At 39.9% G+C, this 22840-nt stretch overlaps 2 protein-coding genes across 2 annotated transcripts; one reads left to right on the plus strand and one right to left on the minus strand.

Annotated features, from left to right (window-relative positions):
• Nucleotides 1-7173: 7173 nt before the first annotated feature.
• tspan13b (tetraspanin 13b) lies at nt 7174-17595 on the plus strand. The gene is made up of 7 exons (XM_031750052.2): nt 7174-7194; nt 7365-7564; nt 9274-9441; nt 10935-11015; nt 12005-12118; nt 14418-14528; nt 16865-17595. The coding sequence occupies exons 2-7, from the start codon at nt 7502-7504 to the stop codon at nt 16937-16939; spliced, it is 612 nt and encodes a 203-aa protein (XP_031605912.1). The 5' UTR covers nt 7174-7194; nt 7365-7501; the 3' UTR covers nt 16940-17595.
• Nucleotides 17596-20141: 2546 nt separating this feature from the next.
• On the minus strand, nt 20142-22274 carry agr2 (anterior gradient 2). Its single transcript, XM_031750109.2, has 8 exons — nt 22149-22274; nt 21672-21796; nt 21520-21583; nt 21380-21432; nt 21095-21171; nt 20874-20937; nt 20482-20565; nt 20142-20386 (listed from the first exon to the last, which is right to left on the minus strand). Exons 2-8 carry the CDS (start codon nt 21781-21783, stop codon nt 20337-20339), a joined length of 504 nt encoding a protein of 167 aa, XP_031605969.1. The 5' UTR covers nt 21784-21796; nt 22149-22274; the 3' UTR covers nt 20142-20336.
• Between the last annotated feature and the right edge of the window lie 566 nt (nt 22275-22840).

The raw sequence follows: 22840 nt of genomic DNA on the forward strand, positions 1-22840 counted from the left end.
TAGCATCTGGGAGCTCTTCTTGTTTAGCACTCGTAATAACACAAACACTACATCCTCCTTCTCTTGTGCTGTTTTGTAGCAGTGTATACACCTGAGACTGTCACCTGTCTGTCTGTCCTGCACTCTCTCTCTTTTTCTTTCTCTCTGCTTGTGTAATAAAAGTATGAACATGTATTTATAAGTTACACTTGTGTTTGAATCTTGCAGCTTACCACATATTTGACTTCCATGTGTGACAACTGCAAGTGTCCAGAGTGAGGACAGACTGAGGGACCCACTGCTGCACATCATCTGTGAGGCTTTGCACCCCTGATGATCCACCAGGACAAACTCAGCAGTGTGTGAGGAAGAGGAGGAGGAAGAGCCAGCAGCAGCTGACAGATGGAGAGAATAGACAGACTGTTCCCTGTTTGTGAAGGACTGCTAGGAAAGTTTAACATAACTAATTGTCTGTCCTGAATCAGTCTTATTAGGTAATGTTCAAATAATGTTATCATTCCAGTGTTTTCAGTGTGGGAGAAAGTACTCAGGGCCTTCAAGTTACACACTATGAAAGGCAGAAACAAGTTTAATATTCAGAAACCTGAAGTATGTATCAGCAGCAAAATGGAGCTAAAAATAAATGTTTGTTTCAGTTCAATGAAGCTTTGAGTATTTTGGATTAGTAGCACTGCTGTGTTTGTTGCATCATATTGCTGTAATTGTTTATATGCTTTATATATTCTGAGGTAAGTTGATCTATAGTGTTACATCATATTCTATAAGGATGTTATGTGTTTGTATAGTTTCTGCCCAGTTTGACCCATTTAGCAGAAGTCAGCCTGTTTAAGGCTCTGATATCTATTCTGTATGACTTAAAGTAGTTATGACATGGTCTGATTTTCTCACCCAATAAAGGAATATTTAATATATCAGTCTACTCTTCATTCTGTCAGAAACAGTTATCACAGCTCGTACATTTTCTTTTTACACATATATGTAAGCATTGAGCCAAATTTAGTAATGTCAACATACTGAAGGAACAACATTTGTCTCTTATATATAATACACCTATATATACACTGTCTTGAGTGAAGATTTAAGGTGATAAGAAATATAAACAACTGCAACTTGAATCTTTACTGAAGCTCAGTATTTGACACAGTTCACTCACATGTGCTGTACCAGTGTACCTGCACATGTGATGTGACAATAGAAGTGATTTGATTTGAGAGTTCAAACTCACTGCTGTAATAACTATAATATTGGCCATATCAAATTTACACTGACTTTAGTCTCATGAACAACATTAGCTAATTGTTATTTACTAGCTAATCTTAAAATGACTGTTCAGTACAGATATGAAGGCCAACAATCATGTTTTACAGACCTGTGGTCTCAGCCTCAGATACTTATTAAATCACACAGAGCTCGTGTAGAAACAAACAAACAAATGAACAAAATATGTTCTCCTTCATTTCTGTCAACCACACGTTTCCAGCTATCATGGTTGCTAGGCAACCTGGGCAGCGCGACGGAGGCTAGACCGTCCCATTTCACAAGCCTACAAGCCTCGCACTTCCGGCCTTAGCGGTCTTTGAGTACGCGGCCCTTGAGGACCGTTGAGGCTGCGTACTTTAAGGCTGCAGACCCTGAATTGGGATACAGCCCAGGTCTGAAGGCAAAAAGGGCTGTGACCCGGTACTAGCATGGTCTACTTGCCCGGTGAGGTTTTCAGTAAGTCATTTGCGTTTGACTGGTGCTGGAGCGCCATCTAATGGTCATATAGGTTTATGATCGCTGAGTAGCTGCTTGGGCCACCTGCTACAGAGCACAGAGGAAGTGCGGAATGATTAGAACCATGTATCATGCGTCTGGGATTTTTTAATTCTACGGTGTAAATAATGAGATCTGATGTCAGACTTCAGTCTTATAAAACATAATAGGACATTTTGTCAGTGTTTCCTAGCTGGTGTTCGCCGGTCAGCAGATGATCTTGTTACTAGCATTACTCGTATGTATTTTCACTTTCTCCCATTGTTGTCCTGCCGGAACGCTGTGGTGCCGTGTGTTTAGCGTGCGTGCCTTTGACCGCTCAGTGAGACCCAGCAACGCTTGCACTGTGTTCAAGCAAAGAGTCGTTGGTGAACTATTAAGCTAAATGGCTCTTGACAACAATCTTTCTGGAATATTTTCAGAGGAAATTGCAGGACTTCTCTTTAGCCAATCAGTGGGTCGGATATTCCGCCCCCCCGGTCCCTTACTGAGTCACATGTGGACTAGGAGTCAAGTTAAAAAAAGACTACACTCAAACTAGACTCCCGTGTATTTGTGACATTTTAATCCTTCATAATAAAAGCATGGAATTTCAGACTGAAATTAACAGACCATGCACATCCTTATTATACGATTAAAACACAGCTGATTGTAACTAGTGAAGTTGTTACACAATGTTTATACCCCAGATGAAGATACTTCAGGTATCCATCAAAGGTTTATAGTGTTTTGTAGGTGAGGCTGGACACCAAGAAAAGAGATAAGGACTGGTTAGGGAGAGAGCTCGAGCTGTAAAGGGTGTGCAGCATGTTAAGACAGAGATTGAACTGTACCAACTGTGAAGTGAAGACAGTGTGCTGAGAAGATGAAAGGAGTACTTTAAGGATCTGATGAATGTGGAAAATGACAGAGAGGATGGATGAAAGAAAGTTAATGAATCAGGAAGTGTAGAGGATTAGTAAGGAGGAAGTGAGGGCAGCTATGAAGAGTGGAAAGGCTGCTGGTCCAGATGACATATCTGTTGAGGCATGGAGATATCTAGAAGAAAGGACAGTGGACCAGACTGTTGAACACAGTTGTGAAGAGTGAGAGGATGCCTGAAGAATGGAGATGAAATGTATTTGTACCAATTTTAACACACAAGAGTGATATGTAGAGCTGTAGTAACTACAGAGGGATAAAGCTGATGAGCTGTTTGAGTACAGCGAAACAGCAGTGAGGATTGAGGTAGGAATGATAGAGTCCAAATTAGGGATAGGATCACATCAGGCTTCTGCTCTGAGCCCCTCCTTGTTTACAGTGGTAAGTGACAGAGTGACAGATGAGGTCAGGCTGAGTGTCTGTGAACTATGATGTTTGCAGAGGACATTGGGATCTGTAGTGAAAGCAAGCAAGCAATTTATTTATATAGCACTTTCAGATCAGCCCCCAGCTGAACACAAAGTGCTGTACACTTGACATGCCAAAAAGATACATTAAACATGTTAAAAAATAAGAAAAATAATAATATAAAATAAATAAAATATATATATATAAAAATGATTATTAAAATGACATTAAAATAAATAAAATTAGCACAAAATAGCAAAGACAATAATAAAATAGTATAAAAAATAATGATGAGAATTACATTTAAAACAATAAAATCAGCACATTAGATCAAAAACAATAAAATCAATAAAATCAGGGTCAGACTGTGTCATATGCCAAGGAGTAAAAATGGGTTTTAAGACGTGTTTTAAAAGTGGACAGTGAAGGGGCCTCTCTAATGTGCTGGGGCAGATTGTTCCACAGATTAGGAGCAGCAATAGAGAAGGCCCTGTCCCCTCTGAGCTTCCTCTTGGACCTGGGTACCTCCAGGACCAGCGTGTCAGCTGACCTGAGAGACCTGGGGGGTGAGTAAGGATGCAGAAGCTCAGAGAGGTAAGTTGGGGCAAGACCGTTTAAACATTTAAACACAAACATGAGGATTTTAAAATGAACTTTAAGATATACAGGCAGCCAATGGAGTGAAGCCAGGATGGGAGTTATGTGCTCTCTTTTACGAGTTTTGGTTAAAAGTCGTGCAGCAGAATTCTGGACCAGCTGCAGACGAGAGAGAAGATGCTGACTAACTCCACAATACAGTGCATTACAGTAATCTAGACGACATGAAATAAAAGCATGGATTACCATTTCAAGATGCGGCCTGGATAAAAATAGGTCTTATCTTTGCCAAGCGCCTTAAATGATAAAAACTGGACTTGACAGTAGCCCTGATTTGACTGTCTAATTTAAAATCACTGTCCATCTTAAAACCCAGGTTTGTAACAACAGATTTAAAATACTCTGCCAGGGGTCCCAAATCAATAGTAGAGGGTTCACAAGGTCCACTAGGACCAAACAGAATCACCTCAGTTTTGCTTGAATTACACCTTAGAAAGTTTAGGGACATCCAAGATTTAATGTCTTCTAGACATGCTAGAAGTGGCTTAATAGAGAAGGCCTCTTTCTGCTTCAGAGGCAGATAAATCTGACAGTCGTCAGCATAGCAGTGGAAGGATATTCCATGCCTTCTGAGGATGGTTCCCAGGGGCTGTAAATATAATGAAAAAGCAGAGGCCCTAAAATTGAGACCCCTGCGGGACCCCAGACTGAAAAGTGGCAGAGGAAGACTCATACCCTAAAAAGTTAACACTAAAAGTTCTGTCACAAAGATAAGACCTAAACCATTTCAAAGCAGTACCATGAATGCCTGCAAGATGGTGCAAGCGAGACAGTAAAATGTTGTGGTCTACAGTGTCAAAGGCAGCTGTTAGGTCAAGGAGGACAAGAACAACATGATTACCAGAGTCACAGGTAAGGAGGATATCATTAAAAACCTTTAAGAGTGCTGACTCCGTGCTATGAAAGTTTTTAAAACCTGATTGAAAGACCTCCAGGATACCGTTCTCATTTTAAAAATCCATCAATTGGCAATGTACAATTTTCTCTAAGATTTTAGACATAAAGGACAACTTGGAGATAGGTCTGTAGTTAGCCAATACAGTGTGGTCCCGGGCAGGTTTCTTAAGCAAGGGTTGTACTACCGCATGCTTAAAATTAGCAGGGACTACACCAGATATTAAACTGCTGTTTATAACAGTAAGAACAGCCTGGTCTATGCTAGGAAAAATCTCCTTAAAAAACTGTGGTGGGACAGGATCATTTGGGGAACCAGAGGGCCTCAGGTGGCCGACCACATCCTCTAAATAAGAAAGGGACACAGGCTCAAACTGGTTAAAAACAGCAGAGCAAGGGATCAAGACAGAGGGGTCAGACTCAGGGGAAGAAATGAGAGCCTGTGTGGTTGCAACCTTCTTAATGAAAAAACACATAAAATCATTAGACAGTTTATGAGAGGCCTCCAAACAGCCGCTTTGTGGAGCATTTAAGACTGAGTCAATAGATTTAAATAACACACGTGGATTGTGACTGTTGGAGGAAATGATCTTAGAGAAATATTTTCTTTTAGCCTCTTTGACTGTATCCTGATAGAGGCGCCAGCAGTCCTTTAGGATTTGAAGAGACACCTGCAGTTTGTCCCTCTTCCATCTGCGTTCAGCTCTACGACACTCCCTCTTCACAGCCCGAGTGGCGTCATTAAACCAAGGGTCAGTTTTAGCCTTGGGCTTCCTGGTTTTTAATGATCCCACAGAGTCCAGAATAGTAAGGCAAGAATATTGAAACCAGGAGCTGATGTTCTCTGTGTCCAAGGGAGTACGATCGGCGGGGATAGACAGCTGGTTAAAAGCAGTTGCGAACTGGGCAGCAGTGGAAGGGTTAATAATCCGACAGCGGCGAACAGGAGCGCTGGTTTGAACTGTAGTGCGTGAAAACACAGCATCAAATAATACAGCCATATGGTCAGAGAAAGCAGTGTCAGTCACTTCCACGTTAGACACAGGTAGACTGTGTGACAAGACCAGGTCTAGTGTGTGTCCGTGTTCATGTGTGGGACCAGGTACAGACTGGACCAGATTAAAAGAGTCAATGAGGCTTAAAAACTCCTTCACCAGAGGTTTATCAGGGCAACAGACATGGATATTAAAATCTCCCACAATAAGAACATGATCGTAGTTGGGCATAATCCCAGCTAGAAATTCTGAAAAGTCATTTATGAAATTCTTATTGTATTTAGGGGGACGATAAATAACAGTAAAGAGCACAGAGTTAGAGCGATTAACTTCAAAACACGTGAGCTCAAAGCTGGAAAACGAGGGCTGTAAAACACACTGTTTACATTTAAAATCCTTTTTAAAAACAACCGCCGTACCTCCTCCTCTCCCTGATGTCCTTGGTGTGTTAAAATAGGAACAACCCGCTGGTAAAAGTTCAGATAAAGTACTGGACTCACCAGTATTAAGCCAAGTCTCCGTGACACACATGAAGTCCAGTTTCCAGGAGATGAATGACTCATTCAGAATAAAAGATTTGTTCACCAGCGATCTGGCATTTACCAGCCCAATCCTGACAGGAGCCGGGGATGAGGTAAAAGCCCCAGTGGCACAGGGAGTCCGACACAGCGGCCTCAGATTGCGGAGGTTCCCCCGGCGCACGTTGAGCCGAGGAGGACAGGGGTCACGGAGGAGCGGCGCGTCATCCTGGCAGACCACGGGGATGAGGCAGGAATCCACGGGGTCCAGGAAACGTCGGTGCACAAAAACTCCAGGAAATAATCTCTGTATTCCTTTGACGGTAGTGGGATGGTGCGCTAAAGAGATCTTGAGTTTAACCAGCCGACCACTGCGCCTACCCCGACGTCTTCGCCGGGGAGGTAGCATGACTGCACGGCATAGGCAAGTTGGGCATATGTGACAGCAGCGGACACCATGAATTCTGACCTCCGTTTGAAAATGGAGCTGTATTTTGTCCAGAACTTCGGAGGTTCAGAAGCGATTGGCGATCGTACACCTGTAATGACCCGATTTCTTGAGTGACACACGAGGGAAAGTAGGGAGTGGATGGAAGAGAGCCTGGAGAGGTTCTGCTGTGCACTGAAGAAAATCAGAATCAGAGAATCAAAAAGACTTTATTAATCCCAGAGCACACATACAACAAATGTCAAGCACTCATATAAAATGAAGTGTTGAAACACAGATATTAATAGATACATATTAAAATAAATATAGATATAGATAAATATAGAGATACAGGTATAAATATAAAAGGACAAATATGTGTGCAAATATATGTCATTGGCGAATGAAAGAAGAATGAAAGTCAGTGGAAGCAAGTCAGAATACATTTGTGGATGAGGACAGGTGTAACACTGAAGGCAGGAGGCAAAGAGGAAAAGCACAGACATGATTCGTGGATGTAGTGAAGGGGGAGGATGCAAAGGGTTGGTGTGACGGAGAGGGATGCTGGGGACACTGTCAGATGAAGGCAGATGATTCGCTGTGGTGAAGAAGAAGTTAGGTACGAGACTAAATTGTAGGCTAAATCCAATTTTTTCTCAAAATAGTGATGTTTATCTATCTATCTAACCAATGTGAAACGGTCGGACTTTATTTGACTTTATTTTGAAGGGTCAATATGTGACTTCCTCAGCAGTCATGTGTTAGTTGTAAACCTTTCTTTCCTTGCAGGTTGGACCGATCATCTATTGCTGCGGACTAGCGGAATAAGTAGCTCAGGGGGTCTTTGTCCTGGTTTCATTTCTTGTGTCGAGATATTTATTTAAACATCAGTTTCAAGGATTTATTGTGTTTATTTGCCGGTGAACATGGGCTGCGCTGGATTTACCTGCTCCAAACACTCCCTGTGTGCGCTCAACATCCTCTATGTTGTGAGTATCCACATCACAGCGTACCATATGGATAATTAAAGTGCCGTGTTCATCAATACAGGTAGCATTTTAATCACCCTCAGAGTGTGTAAATGGAGTGTAGGACACGTCCACTTCTAAACAATTCACTGATGAGGTCAGACGCTGCTCTAATCAATTATTCACTGTGGTGGGATCAGGTGGCCGTTCCATCCATCGGATGAACCAAATAACAGACGAGGAGTTTGGGTTAGCGCCCGGTTTTCTTTTTAAAATGGGAAGATCTACAGTTTCTACCTTTAACTGGTCTCTTGTTTTTTGGGCGGGGGGTTGTCACTGCAGAGGTCGCCCTGTCTGTGGAAGCCTTTCCTGCAGGCTTTGATAGCTCTTATCATGTCTGCTTTGAATTAAGGTGTGTATATGACGTTTGTTGGAGCCAACCAGCCGTTAGCTACACACTGGACCTGGAGCTTTGCAGTCCTCCATAGATTTTGCAATTCAGTGCAACGAGAGCCGATCTGAGCGTGTTCTGTAAGGGTGCAGGAGGCACTAATGATTTCACAGTTAGGTAATCTGCCGTATCTGACACTGCAACTTTAGTATTATATCATCATATCAGTCTGATATGTTGGCCTTTACTTCTTGTTTAATCTCTCTTTGTGTAAGTGTAGTACAAATTGTTGCTTATCATGTAAAAGTAGAGAGGATAAGATATTCACATGCATTTGAGCTCACATTTAAAAAAAGAAGACGAAAATGCTCTTATTACTATTTTTTAAAGTAATAAAGCAGCAACATGTATCCATTCCCACGACTAGTGATTTAAAGCCATCTAGCAGAGCAAGTAGGACCATGTTGGATGCTGGCTCTAACCCCCTAACTTCTTGTTTGATGACAAGTCAAGTCATCCCAGCAAAATGTCCCTAAAGCATAACACTGCTACTAGATTTCCTCACAAAATCACATCAAGGATTGACATTTTTCCTCATCCACATAAATCGTTCTGTGCTATTGACTTAATATTTTTACTTTTTAAAATTAGTTACTATGTGCATGTGATGAAGGAAGAAGCACTTTTAAACTATAATGAACATGATTTACACTACACTGCTGACACTGTGTGTCACTGCTTCAGACAAAGATTTCTTGGCTGCAGGTTCATGAGCCACTCGGATTGTTTGTGGTCAAAGTCAATGCAGACAGCACATACTGGACAACAGAATAAAGTTCTCTTATAACTTAAAGCAGAATTTCAATAATTAACCCACGTGTGACAGTGTGTGATATTTACATGGCTGATTTTTGTTTTTTAAGCTGCCTGCTGCAGTTGACCTCATATGCTCAATTTAGCGCATATGGAAGTAGCTATATTCCATTCTCTTCCACTTATCCAAATAAAACCTATCGCAGCTCCCATAGGGCAGTTGGCAGGGTGCACCCTGGACAGATTGCCAGTCTGTCACTGAGCTAACACAGAGAGACAGACAACCATTCACACTCACATGCACACCTATGGGCAATTTAGAATCAGCAATTAACCTAACCTGTCTAACTGCATGTTTTTGGACTGTGGGAGGAAGCCAGAGTATGTAGTATGTACCATGTAGACATGGGGAGAACATGCAAACTCCTTACAGAACGGCCCCAGCCTGATGACAGATTAAAAAATGATGTTTAACTTTTCACACAAAGTGTCATTTTCACACTCAGCCAGTATGTCTGTCCTGCAGATGGTCAGTCTCCTGATGATTGGCATCGCAGCATGGGGAAAGTGGTTTGGTCTGGTCTCCAGTTTCCAGGTGGTGGGAGGCATCATTGGTGTGGGTGTCTTTCTCTTCTTTGTGGCTCTGGCTGGCCTCATTGGGGCAATGAAGCATCACCAAGTCCTGCTCTTCTTTGTATCCTTCACAAACTCATGCTATGGCTGTTCTTTCTGTACTTTCATTCGCAACTTATATAAGATAAGATAAGATGACCTTTATTAGTCCCACAGGTGGGAAATTTGTTTTGTTACAGCAAAGTGCAAAGTTATGTAGCAGAAATTAGAAAACACTGGAAAGCAATAAAATACAATAAAATAAAATAAAATACCATATACAATAGAATAAAATAGAATAGAATAATATATACAATAGAATAAAATGGAAATACAAATACTATATACAACTGAGTAGGAAAATACAAAAATACAACTTCGTCAGAAGAAGAATTGCACATATAGCAGTCTTATTGCACATGTGTGGGTTTGTGGGTTTGGTCAGCTGCAAAAGTCTTTATTGTGGAGTCTGACAGCAGTGGGGAGGAAAGACCTGCGAAATCTCTCCATCCCACACCGTGGGTGCCGCAGTCTCCCACTGAAGGAGCTGCTCAGTGCTGTCAGAGTCTCCTGCATGGGGTGGGAGATGTTGTCCAACAGGGATGACAGCTTAGCCGCCATTCTCCTGTCACTCACCACCTCCACTGGGTCCAGAGGGCATCCCAGAACAGAGCTGGCCCTTCGGATCAGCCTGTTCAGTCTCTTCCTGTCCCCGGCAGAGATGCTGCCGCCCCAGCAGACCACACCGTAAAAGATGGCTGAGGCCACCACAGAGTCATAGAAGGTCTTCAGGAGTGGGCCCTTCACTCCAAACGACCTGAGTCTCCGCAGCAGGTACAGCCTGCTCTGCCCTTACCTGTAGAGGGCGTCTGAGTTATGAGTCCAGTCCAGTTTGTTGTTCAGATGATGTCCATACCTTGGATGTTCAGTGGTTGCAGTGGAGGATGCTTGTGCCTGCAGAAGTCTACCACAGCTCCTTGGTTTTACTGGCCTTTTTATACATATATAGTTCCAGTAGTGCCAGACAAAAGACAAAATAGAAACTATATATAATAATATTGTTGGTTTATCTTCTGTGGTCATTTTTTGTGGTATCATAGGATTTGTGCTAATTTAAAAAAAATCTAAAAATAATTATGTAATATTTAGATTTAGATATTTAAATTAGTTGGTAATGGACCAGAATTTCCCAGAATAAAAGAAAAGAACATTTACAGTTAAAATGTTTAGAGCTGTCTTTGTTGATGCTGAACATCTTTGTCCTGTTTCTGACCAGCAAACTGTTTATCTCCTACAATATGTTGTCTTGACATTACTGGTTGGAAAATTCATTATACATTAATGAAGTTATGTGGAAGAAGATACCGAGCTGGATTGTATTTCACAGACAATTGTGAACCATCCGCACAGACTCTATTTTTCAGGCCTTACAGTTAGCAGATGTGTTTCCACAAATGAGCTCTTTCAACTGTATATGTAGTGCTTCAGTAACACTGACTATCAGCAGTATTATGCATGTCATGTTCAATGTCTGCAATGTGTCCACTGTTGTTGTTCTTTGACAGTGAAGCTCAGTACATGATCATCCTGTTCATGGTATTTATTGTACAGTTTTCTGTTTCCAGCGCTTGTCTGGCTATCAACCGAGAGCAACAGGTAAGAGCTTTGGTTTCTCCACAGAGTGTAGAGCAGCACAAATGATAACTATTCAGCTTGAACAACAGTTTTTTTCCAGGAAAACAAAATAATTGTTTCTGTGGCCGCATTACAACATATTTGCATTCGCATCCTTACATCTGTTTGTGTTCTCTGTGGCACATTAATTTGTTATTACTTGACTTTATATTCAGTACAGTTAGACAACTCACATTTTAAAAAGTTAACAGAGCTGCTGGGGAAGGTGGAGGACTTGAACAAGCAGGCAGCAGTGCCAGGCAGTACCCTCTCGTTCGTCCACCTGATATTTTGAAACAAAACTCACATTGCAGTTTTGAGAAAACCCCACATATGTTATATGGTTTTGTGCAGCTTGTTTGGGAATAGTGTGCTGTGACTTTTGGTAGAGATTTGTTGCACAGTTTTCGCAAAATTCCCCAAAAACTACAGAATTTTCCCCTATTCGTTTGAGTGGGAACACATCCAAAAAAGAAAGAAAGTGTGTGTAATAGGAGGAAGAAATCAAAGTATATTAAATTTAAAAAAATTAAAAGAAGTGTAAATTGTGGTCAGTAACTACTAATAATATTACTTCAATGGGAATCATATTTTATAGATGTTATCAGTAAGTAACACGTAAAAAGTGAAATGCATGCATCTAAAAGTAGATTTTACCTAAAACCTGCCTCTCTAAAAGTAGCTAACATAGAGCTTAAATGACAGTCAGATCATTTTCCTCTGAAAGTTTTGTTTCAGCATGCCCTTTTTGGCCACTACATTTTAATATAAGTGAATATACTATAAGGATTATTACTGATAAATTAAAAAAAATAAAAGCTTAGATATAAAAGTGAACCAGTGTGACCTCTACAATTAAAACTCAGAACTTGTCAGGCTGCACAGAATAAAATGCAGCTCATGAAGTAAGAAAATACTGACAGATAATGACAGATGTAATGCTTCGTGTTCCTTTTTACTCTGTGCTCAAGGACCACCTGCTGGAGGTGGGCTGGAACAACTCTGAGAGCACCCAGAGAGATGTGGAGAAGAGCCTCAACTGCTGTGGCTTCAAACATGTTGACCCTAACAGCATTTGTGATGCTGTGAGTTTGGATCAAGTTTTTTCCAAGTGTTTCCTGTTCCCTGTTAGATGTCATATATCTCAGCATGTGCAAAGAGGCTGATGATGGTACTGTTTTTTTAATGTACAATACATTTTGAACACATCACCAATTTTCAAGTAAATATATTTCTAAAGGTTCAGCTGACATGAAATTCTCACCATATGTTGATAACAACCCACCCACTTCACACATGCAAAGAAATCAAACCATAGACATATAAACTGTGTAATTACATTATGTGTAATAATAAAACACTTTGTTGAAAACATGAAGGGTGCAAATAGGCCTGGAAACTATCAGCTGGTTCAGTCCCAGCTGATCGTCTATAAAAAGGAGTCTCATTACCAAGGTGTCTCAAAAAAACATGGTGGGTAAAACCAATGAGCTCTGTCAAGACCTTTGGAACTTTATTGTTGCAAAAATGTTAGTGGCACTGGCTACAGAGGAATTTCACTGAAGGTCCCAGTAAGCACCATTGGGACCATAATTCAGAAGTGGAAAGAACATCATTTTACGATAAACTGACCACGACCACAACCTTGCTCCTTGCAAGGTTTCAGACAGAGGAGTGAAAAAAAATTATCAGAGTTGTCCAAGAGCCAAGGAACAGTTCTGGAGTGATACAGAAAGACCTGGAATCAGCAGGTTCAATTGATTCAAAGCAAACAGGACGTAATGCACTCAACTGCCGTGGCAATATTTAGACAAGCCTATGAAATACTGGTTGAATTTAGTGTGGTCAGATGAGACCAAAAAGGAACTCTTAGGATGATGTGAGACTGTTTTTTTAGCATACAGCACTGGCACCCTTCATATATTAGAAGGAAGGACAAACAGAGACATTTTTGATAAAATTCTGCTGCCCAGGAGATTGAGGATGAAATAAGGATGAATGTTTCAGCAAGGCAGTGGTCCCAAACACACAGCCAAGGAAACTCTCAGTGGGTTTCAGAGAAAGAAAAAAAGCTGCTGGAATGGCTCAGCCAGTTACTTCGCCCGAATCCAACTGAAAATCTATCCAGAAAACTAAAGTTTAGAGTTCACAGAAGGGATCCATGAAACTTCCAAGATTTGAAGGTTGGAGAACCTTCAATTACTAAAGGTTCTCCATACAGGTGCCATCTTGAAGCTGTCCTCACCCAACAAAGGCTTTTGTACAAAGTATTACATAAATTTCGCTAAGAATCACAATTAGAATACTTTACTGATCCCTAGGGGAAATTATGTTACAGTGCTCCAGTACAAACAGTAACAAAAACACTAAGTATTTGTTCAATACTTGTGGTGGGAATTTCATCTCTGTAGCACCGTTAAAAATATATTTACTTGGAAAATTGGTGACGTGTTCAATACTTGTTTCACCTGCTGTATAATTACCTCCTCCTGTGTGTGTCATCCTGTCTATAAACATGATAGCTTAAAAGGTTTTTGCTGAATTCTTACAAAACTTTGTGGACGTGTAGATGGCATCATGTTAACAGTTCTTTATGATTGGGATTATATCCACCAAGGTCTTCAAAGTCAATTTATTGATTAGTTGGCAAACTTAGAAACCGTTATTCTTTCAAGTCAGCAGATAGTAAGTATAAAGATTTAAAATATAAATCACATTTGACCAATGACCTATATTCCCCACAGTTAGTGGGGAATATAGGTCCCCTCAGTTACTCTGACCTCTCCTTCAAGCTCAAAACAGGTTCAACGTTCATCAAATGTTTTTATTCTACTGACTTTGTTTGTATTGGCAACATTAGGAAATGATACTGGTTAATTTAAATATCACATTATAGTTTGCATCCAAATATTATGTCACATTTGACCTCTGACCTCATTTTTACATTTCACAGCTGCCTGTCTTTCATATTAACCACAAATCTATTATATCTTTAAAAAAAAGTGTTGTCAAGAGAAAGAGAATAAGATGCCTAGTTAGATAGAAGTATACCAGAGGTAAAGTATTATATAATAAACTGAAGTTATTCATGTCCAGTTATGTACAAATCAATACGTATTATCCATTACCTACTGTTAAGTAAATATCTGCCATGCTACTCTTACCTGATTTTTACTGTACTACAAACATCATCAAGTACAAGAATACGAAAGAACAGGAAAAAGTGAAATTTATTCCCCTAAAAGTAAATACTGTTGAGAGTGAGCTCCCTTGGTCTTGTTTAAAAAGTAACAGCAGTAAAGTTAATTTGAAATAATGAAATACCCTAACTCTACTGTCAGAAGCATTGGTACGATTTTTAAACATGTGCTGTGTCTCTTGCAGGCTTGTTTCCCCAACAGCTTCTGTTCGCCTTGTGCAGACCAGATTAAGGAACATGCTGGAGATATTCTCCGATTTGTAGGAGGAATTGGCCTCTTTTTCAGCTTCACTGAGGTGAGCCATTACAGCCCAGCATCACTGCTGGGGCCCAGACATGCCCTATATTTCCAGAGAATTCTCATTCCCAAAGCGTAACATACCGACGATTTGTCACGGCCCAAGATGAAAGGTACCATTCAGCGTCCTTATGAGATGCTTCGGAATCTCAGTTGAATCCAATAGAATGCTGGTTGTGGTGGTAACACACGCTTAGAGCAGAAGCTCCAGCTGTCCATTCAAGCCCTAACCCTAACCTTAAACATAACATTGGCCCTATCAGATAGTGTTTTCCAAAGTGATTCATGATCAGAACGTAAAACACATTTACATGTATAGATTCATTCCAAATGGCTCTCATACCTCCCAACGCGTAACATACCACCAATTTGTCGCATAGCGTCGGTATGTGACGCATTGGGATGAGAGCGTGCTGATATTTCAGGCCAGTATCAGGGAATACAGCAGGCTGCCCACGTTTCCCATGGTATAGTACCACCAGTTGGTATGGAATACGAAACAGAAACTCAAATTATAAAAGTTCTGTTGTAGAAAATGGAATTTGGCCTTCCAAACAAACAACCTTTATTTGTCACATACACAATTATACAGAGTACAACATGTAGTGAAATTCTTGTGTCCGAGCTGCAGACATAGCCGCGCCATTCCAGGGCTTGGTTTTTAGCATGAGGGGTCTAGCCAGGACTCTTACTGGATACCAGGTGGGAATTGAACTTGTGACTCCTGCTCTGAGGGTGTGTAATCTTACTACTACACTATCCATCTGCACTTCTGGACTTTCTCTAGTATATCAATGAGATCCAGTTTCAGTTAAATTTTACTAAGGTTTTCAATCTGTCATCTTCTTTCAGCTTCATATTTCATTTTCTGTGATTTCATCTTTTCCACAATAGTCATATTTTTCTGTATGGTGTTTCCTATCTTGAAGGTTGGGCGATTGGACGAATATATCGACGATAGGCTGAGCCTTTCGCCGATCGTTTTTACAAGAGCGATTTATTCATTTATTTATTTATTTATTTGCCCATTAGTAAGTTTGCTAATAATGTTAGTTGAAGCTAAGAGAAGCAGTCAACTGAAAAAATAATAGCGCTGTTTTAACGGCACCCTGTTCCAACTCTGACCAAATGCACCGTCCTCAGAGTGCCCCCAAATGTAGGGATTCATTTATTCAAACTCATAACAAAAAGACAGAAAGGCAAAAGCCTATATTCAGAAAAAAAACAAAAACATTTGACTGAAATGGGAAACAAAGAGAAGGTGGCTTCTTTTATCCACTATAACCGTGTTTACAAGCTGTCTCACACACTCAACCAAACAACAAATGCAAACTTAAAAAGTAAGTTAAAAATCAAAATGTCTCTTCCAGCGAACATTAAAAAAATTTCCATCGTAAAGTTAAGACTTCTTTGTAATTTAGCGCATCTCAAATAAATAAAAAAAATAATAATCCAAAAGTAGCTATCTTAATACTGAAAGAAGGTAAAATATTCCAAACAAAACTTATAAATTCTAAATGCGCAAATCAGTCCTTGCATGATTCCTTTGCTCCGCCCATCAAAAATTCTGCCCCTGCGCGAATACATCGCCTATCGTCGGTTATTGGACTGATGATTGTCGGTTGGAAAATTTTTACATATAGCCCAACCTTACTGCGTACAACTCATTAGTGTAAAACTCTCAAACCCATACCTTAAAGCAGAAAACCCGTACGCGGGAGAGGAAATGGCATGTTACTAATTTAGAAGATCATCATTTAGCCTGGAAAAATAGTTTGTTGCTCTATTTTTAAAAAGCCCTCTATAAAGCTTATTTTCTTCAATCACTGATTGAATCACTTGTTTGAACCAGCAAAGCCCGATGATTCATTTTCAGCATGGAGCAGGAATGGGATAACAGCTGTTTGTACAGGAATGACGGGAAAGTCTTTAAAACATTTGAACAAATAAGAAAGGAATATAATTAACAAAATAAGGACTTGGTTGGATAATGTTTTTTCTAAGATGAAGAACGGTGTTGAAGTAGAGTACAAAAAATGTACAGAATATAAAATAATAATAAAATACAATAATAAAGATTAGGCTAACAATACTGTGTAATCAGCACTCACACTAATAATTAATGAATGAAGTCACATGGATGGCAGCCTGACAGCATTTTGATTGTCAGACCTCCTTCAGTGAGTTTGTCCAGAAAAGATGGCAGCATTTCTACATAAATAACCGTGGATTTGAAATAATTCTCATGACATAATAGTGTTTTCGAAACAATTCCTTACATAGTATTGACTGACATAAGGAAATTTTTAACTTAGTGCTGTGTGTTTGTGTCAGATCTTGGGAGTGTGGCTCACATATTGCTACAGGAACCAGAAGGACCCACGAGCCAACCCTAGTGCTTTCCTGTGAGACAGCCAAAGCTTCAGCCACTGACCAACATCCACTCACCTCATCCCCAAACGACCTCTATGGACGTTCTGACTTGTGCATTTTGACTGATCACTGCAGTAAACCTGATGTGTTTCGTTTTCAAGAGCTAAGTTATGTGTGAGGAGCGGCGAACATGCTGCCTTCAGCATGACATTCCCACAAAGGTGAAAATACGGATACAGTTAGTACACTGTGATATAAAAAGAAGGAATACTGGCCTGCTATATAATCCAGAAGTATTTATGCACCCTGCCTGAGAGTTAACTCTGAACACTTTTTGTCATTTTGTTTGTTTTATAAAACAGTCGATTCCACTGGAAGCAATAATATCAACCACTTCTCTGCACACTGACATTAAAGATTCTGATGTTTTACCACGTGTAGAAATGTGAATGTGTGAGGAGCGGCTATGTTTGGAACCTGCAGATGTTTTGCATATTTGAAAGTAAGTGTGTGCCTATGAGTTTTTCTCTGTTTGCTGTGGATTTGCCCTTTTGCATGACTCTGTCCATTAAAATGTGGGCTACTGTTTAAAAAAAACTGCAACAATGAGTCTGTAAGCAGTTCCTCTGAGCCTTTTTACTGTAAACCACACTATGATACTAATCTAATAAAAAGAATCAGTGTCTTCATCATATGCTTTCTGTGTCTGATACATAAAACTATAAGAAGTGATGCACCACTGCAAAGTATGTTGATGCTGATATTCATCGGGACCAGCAGCCTAATGAAGGAAGTCTGGGTTGGCTCTCTGATTAAAAAGCTTTCTCCCCTCTGGATCAAAACACTTGGAATATTTGGGTTGATGGGGGCTCTGTGCAGTAGGTTTCAATGGACTGTTACTTCTAAATGGCTGGAGTATCCTGAAAGAGCTATATACCCTAAAATGGGTTAATACTCAGGATTTTACCAGTACTGTTTCACAGAGGGCTAAAAAGGAAATGTCCACAATTTAGACTTTAACTGCAGAAAATTTAATAAAGCAATTTAGCAAGAGCAAAGTAAAATCAAATAATAATAATCACCAAATAATAATCAAATCACTTGAATTATACTTATCTAATTAACCTACTCTGAGCTAATGCGGATTTTATTGTTATCTTTGGGAAGAGAAAGGTTGGGGAGAATAAACTGAATCCGAGGATGCACTTATCTCACTTGTCCTGTGCTGACTGGAAATACAAATCTTCTTGATTCTATAATCTAACACGCCAAAACGAGCAGAGAAAAAGCCACAAAAATACCAACATGCAGGTTCACAGTCTGGGTAGCAACTGATCCCTCTGGTGTCTCTGCTGGAATTTTCTACTGTGAATGTCTTAGATCCACTCTCTTAGCTGCTCATCTCCCAGAAGACAAAAGGTAAGAACCCTGAATATCTTTTTCACCTGTTGTCTCTTTCTCCCCTCTCTCCTACTGGACGTCACATCTGGCCTCACCAATGGTGACATCCAGTCAAGTTGTTGACATTTAATCACCCAATGACCAACCAAGCTGGCTCATGTCTATGCACACAAAATGTAAACATTAGAAAAGATATTTTCAATACTCAAACTACATTTTTCATTTAACATATTGATGAAACTTATCTTTTGATTATATCTTTGATGAAAAATGAAGACGATTTACTATTAGCAAAAAATAAAAAAGCACTGTGTTATAGACCTTCTCTAAGCTTTTCTCTTACCCTTTCTAAGTTGTGATGACAGGAGAAACCCCTGGGGGGCTTCAATCCCTCTCCATCCACCTTTTCATGATGAACTGATGAAGCTCCATTTGACAGTACATGCAGTCCAAACTAGTGCAATCATGAGGAATCATGGCTAACTTTAGCTTTAATTTTACAGGTACAATTATTTTACACTTATTCATGTTGTAGGCATTGTAAACATGATTTTTAAATTGTCATAAATATAGTCTTTATAGTTTATATGTAACTCTACAACAAACTCACCTAATCAAACAAACTTACAACCCTAGCTTCATAGCTATTGTTTTCCTTCTTTCATTCATTCATCGACTGACACATTAATTCTTTGTCCGAGCACCAACCACAACCTGATCAGAATATTAAATGACTTATCTAATTCCTCCTTTGCTTGTTATCATTGCCATCATTAGCAGAGGGGGCAAGAGAGACTCTCAATGAAACCTCTCTGGTTCTAGTTAAATTAGGGTTGGCATGGTTTGCGCCCTCAACTTAACCAAGCCCACAAGTCTTTAAATCCCTAAAAAAGTGGCCACCTCCTCAGGGCCTGGGAGTGTTTTTTGTTATGGGGGGGTAAACCCTCTGAGTCAGCTTCCACCTATAAGAGGTCAGGAAGGGACAAAATCAGACTTAACCAAAAACAGGATAAGCCTGATTGACTCTGATGAGCTATATGCAGCGCACACACAAACACACACTTACTTTCAAATATGCAAAACATCTGCAGATTCCAAACATAGCCAGTTCTTTGTAATTGAAAAGACTTGAGACTGGGTTACCCAGCAACACAAAAAAGCTTTCAGTGCTAGCAGTGTGGACCCGCCCATCCAGAATGTCAACTTTACTGAATACACAGTCTTCTTGAAGCGATTCCTTACCAGCTCTTTTGAATAAAACTGTCTGACTGACAGACATTGTGCTTACAGATCAGGGGTCATTACATGATTATTTCTTGTTGTCAAACAGAGTAGGCAAATCATGTCAGTCTCTGATCATCATGCTAATCAACTGATTGTCACCGATACATCACTGAATCAGAGTTGTGACAGAAACATTAACTGACCCCAAATCCACTGATTTAAAGTACCAGCACTTTCCAGTTCACAAGTGCTTTTTTCTATTTGCTTTTAACCTAACATTCACGGACTCCAACTGATGCATTTAGGTTCAGTATCTTGCCAGAGGAAAGTTTGATATGCAGGTTGGAGGAACCAGAGTTTATATTACCAAGCTTGTGGCTAGCATAGGACCTGCTCTGCCTCCTCAGCCATGGCTGCCTCTATGGTGCTGGGTATTATGGTCAGATATTACCACTTTGGTCTGATTTGGTCTGATGGAGACCTGATGCAGGCACTGAAAATAATGTGCTGAAGTTAACAGTCATTTCATTATTTTGTTGTCAGTATGATTACACATGGATTAAACATAAAGATTTGATTCCACACAGTCTGGCAAATAAGAAGGCAGACTATCTGTCAGTGAGAACAGCTTCATTTATTTACTCAATATTCCTGTCGTACAGTAATAATAACAAGCATTAGGAAGGAATTAGGGAGAAAACATTTCAAGTGAAGGTGAAAAGAAGAATTTTTCCAGTGCGTGGTTTCTCATATGTAAACTGTGGAGAAAGCAGCTGTGGATCAGCATCACAGTGTGTCTTCCTGGTGCTCACAGCTCAGACTTCAGAAGCTTCTTAGCTTTCTGCATGTTGCTAACCACTGAGGAAGAGACAGGAAATGTTTAATTACACAGTGTAAATGGATTCAAGCAGACAAAAACTGCATCGTAATACAATACAGGCTGCCGCACTTACAGAGTTTGATGTCACTTGGTTCATAGGCATACATGCGGTTGGCGTAGCGACCAGTGATGTCAGCCCTCACTGTCATTGAGGGGTCTGTGGAGAAATTGGCACTGGGTAAGTGAAAAAACGGCAGTTGTGTGCATCACACTATAATATCATAATATTTCACTATAAAATAGATTTTTAACATTTGATATGTTGTCTCTATAGAATATTCATTTACATAATAGGTTAGGATAGGCAAGGATTTTTCACAGCAACTGGCATATAATACAGGTAGTAATAGTTAATGCAATTTCCTTGAGAAACATTAAAAGGATTCAGTGCAATAAAACACACTGATAGATGTAATAGTAATTACCAGTATATATAAAGGATATGTCACAATCTCAAGCTCTTACCAACAAAAAGGAGCCTAGGAACATACTGGCCATCAGGGGACAGATGTTTGTCTGTGGTTTCATACTGTAGGAGAAGCAAAAGAACAGTTTTTTTTATGGGCACCGTAAACGTACGTGCCAGTGCTGAACCACAAAATGTAATATTGTTAATTGTGTCTTAAAATGTAATACAGACTGAAAGACTTTAAAATACTTCATTTTGGCCAGGTGTTGTAACCTACCACCAGATTAAGGACGATGAAGTCCTCATCAAGGATTTTTTGGACCTCGTTATCCTCAGAGAAGACTTTCTTCAGCGCTGTGAGAGAAAATTGACTTTAAGTTTTATAACTCGGATGTGTCGAGAACAGCACCAGGATGACCAAGGTGACATCACATATGAACAAACACACAAGGGCTCAGTCTTCAAACAGAACAGAACTCCTTCTCTCTCGAACAAACACAGTGAGTAACTTAATAAGTCAAACAATAGCAGCTACTTTCTCTTTTTCTCCAGAGCTACTCACCCTGGCTGTGTGGGCAGTCTTCAAGGTGAAAGATGACCAACAGGGGCTTGTTCCTAAAACACCAACCAGCCCATCATAAGCTTCAGCAAATTTTAGAGTTAAGCCAAAGTTTGGACTTTTATTTTGAAACTATGTCTTACTTTGACCTGGACCAGTAAAGACCCTCCTCATAAGTCTGAGCCCATATCAGCTGATCACCCCATCCTGCACAGACAAAGACACCATTAGAAATAAGTGCATCCTTTACCTCAGTAATAGTGGGCTTAATGCGTGAATGAAATGACTCACATACCTCTGGACAGAGTCTGTGGGACCCTCTTCCCACTCTTGGGGATATATTTTGCAGCAAAGGTAGAGGAAATGGCTACCAGGACCAAGAGCACAGACAGCGCTGATTTAACCATCTTTAAAGTTTACCTGAAACAGCAAACAAAAACCAGTTACAAAATCTTTCCTCTAAGAAATGCATACCAGTTTTAGACTTGAAGCATCAGCATTTTTGCCAAAGGAACTGCATTCACACTTCTATCAGCACATGAGCTGTTAAAAGTTGCAGTAACAGAAAGGGAAGCAAAACTGAAGAGACACTTTTATAGAGAAGACTATTTTAACAAAAATCCAGATGCTTTTTTTTTTGCTTTTTCTTTTCCTGTAATGAACATTCCTTAGTAAAGTTTTAGCTATGACATGGAATTATTTCACATAGTAGAGTATTCACAGAAAAAAAAGGTTAAGGTACAAAGCTACGGCGACAAGTTCTTTAGCTTACCTGTTCCGGAATAGTCAGGTAGAAAATGTGGGCAGCTCCTGGACTTGCACTGTCTCTAGCTTCACCTGTCCTGTATTTAAGCACCTGCTGGCTGAGAGCCCACCTTCTTCCCTCCCCCACTTCTCTGTGCAGGAATGCCAGAGTGACGCAAAAGTTTGTTTGCCAACCAACTTCATAGTGAAAGTGGATAATTTGCATTTTCCGTGTGTATGAACAAAGACATCCTGTTGTAAGAGCATGATTTAAACATTTTATGTTGGGACTCAACACACCGTTGTCAACCAGAAGAGAACATGATGGAGCAGCACCCTTTTAAATAATATTAAATCAAAATTTGAAAAGGAATAAGAGGATTTATTTACAAATTAAGATTATAAAAAGATATTCATGTGGCCATATTTGTCAGTAGGCAATATCTGAATTTTTTAGCAGATATAGGTATTCAGTTATTGTCAAATCATGGTTTGTGTTATCGTTGTAGGGTCTTTACCTTACAATATAAAGGCGTGATTTTATTTAAATTTAAATAAAAACTGAATTGAATTAGAGCATTTCCTTTGGCTACTACAGTAATAATTAGTTTGATGCACATTTTGCACAGGTGTGATCAGGATGAGTTGGGCTGTTTGGCTTCGATCCAAGGCCAAGTCAGCATTAAACATAGAAAAGCGATCAGAGACTGAATGATGATT

This window comes from Oreochromis aureus, linkage group 22 (assembly GCF_013358895.1).
Source record: "Oreochromis aureus strain Israel breed Guangdong linkage group 22, ZZ_aureus, whole genome shotgun sequence".
Classification (NCBI taxonomy): domain Eukaryota; kingdom Metazoa; phylum Chordata; class Actinopteri; order Cichliformes; family Cichlidae; genus Oreochromis; species Oreochromis aureus.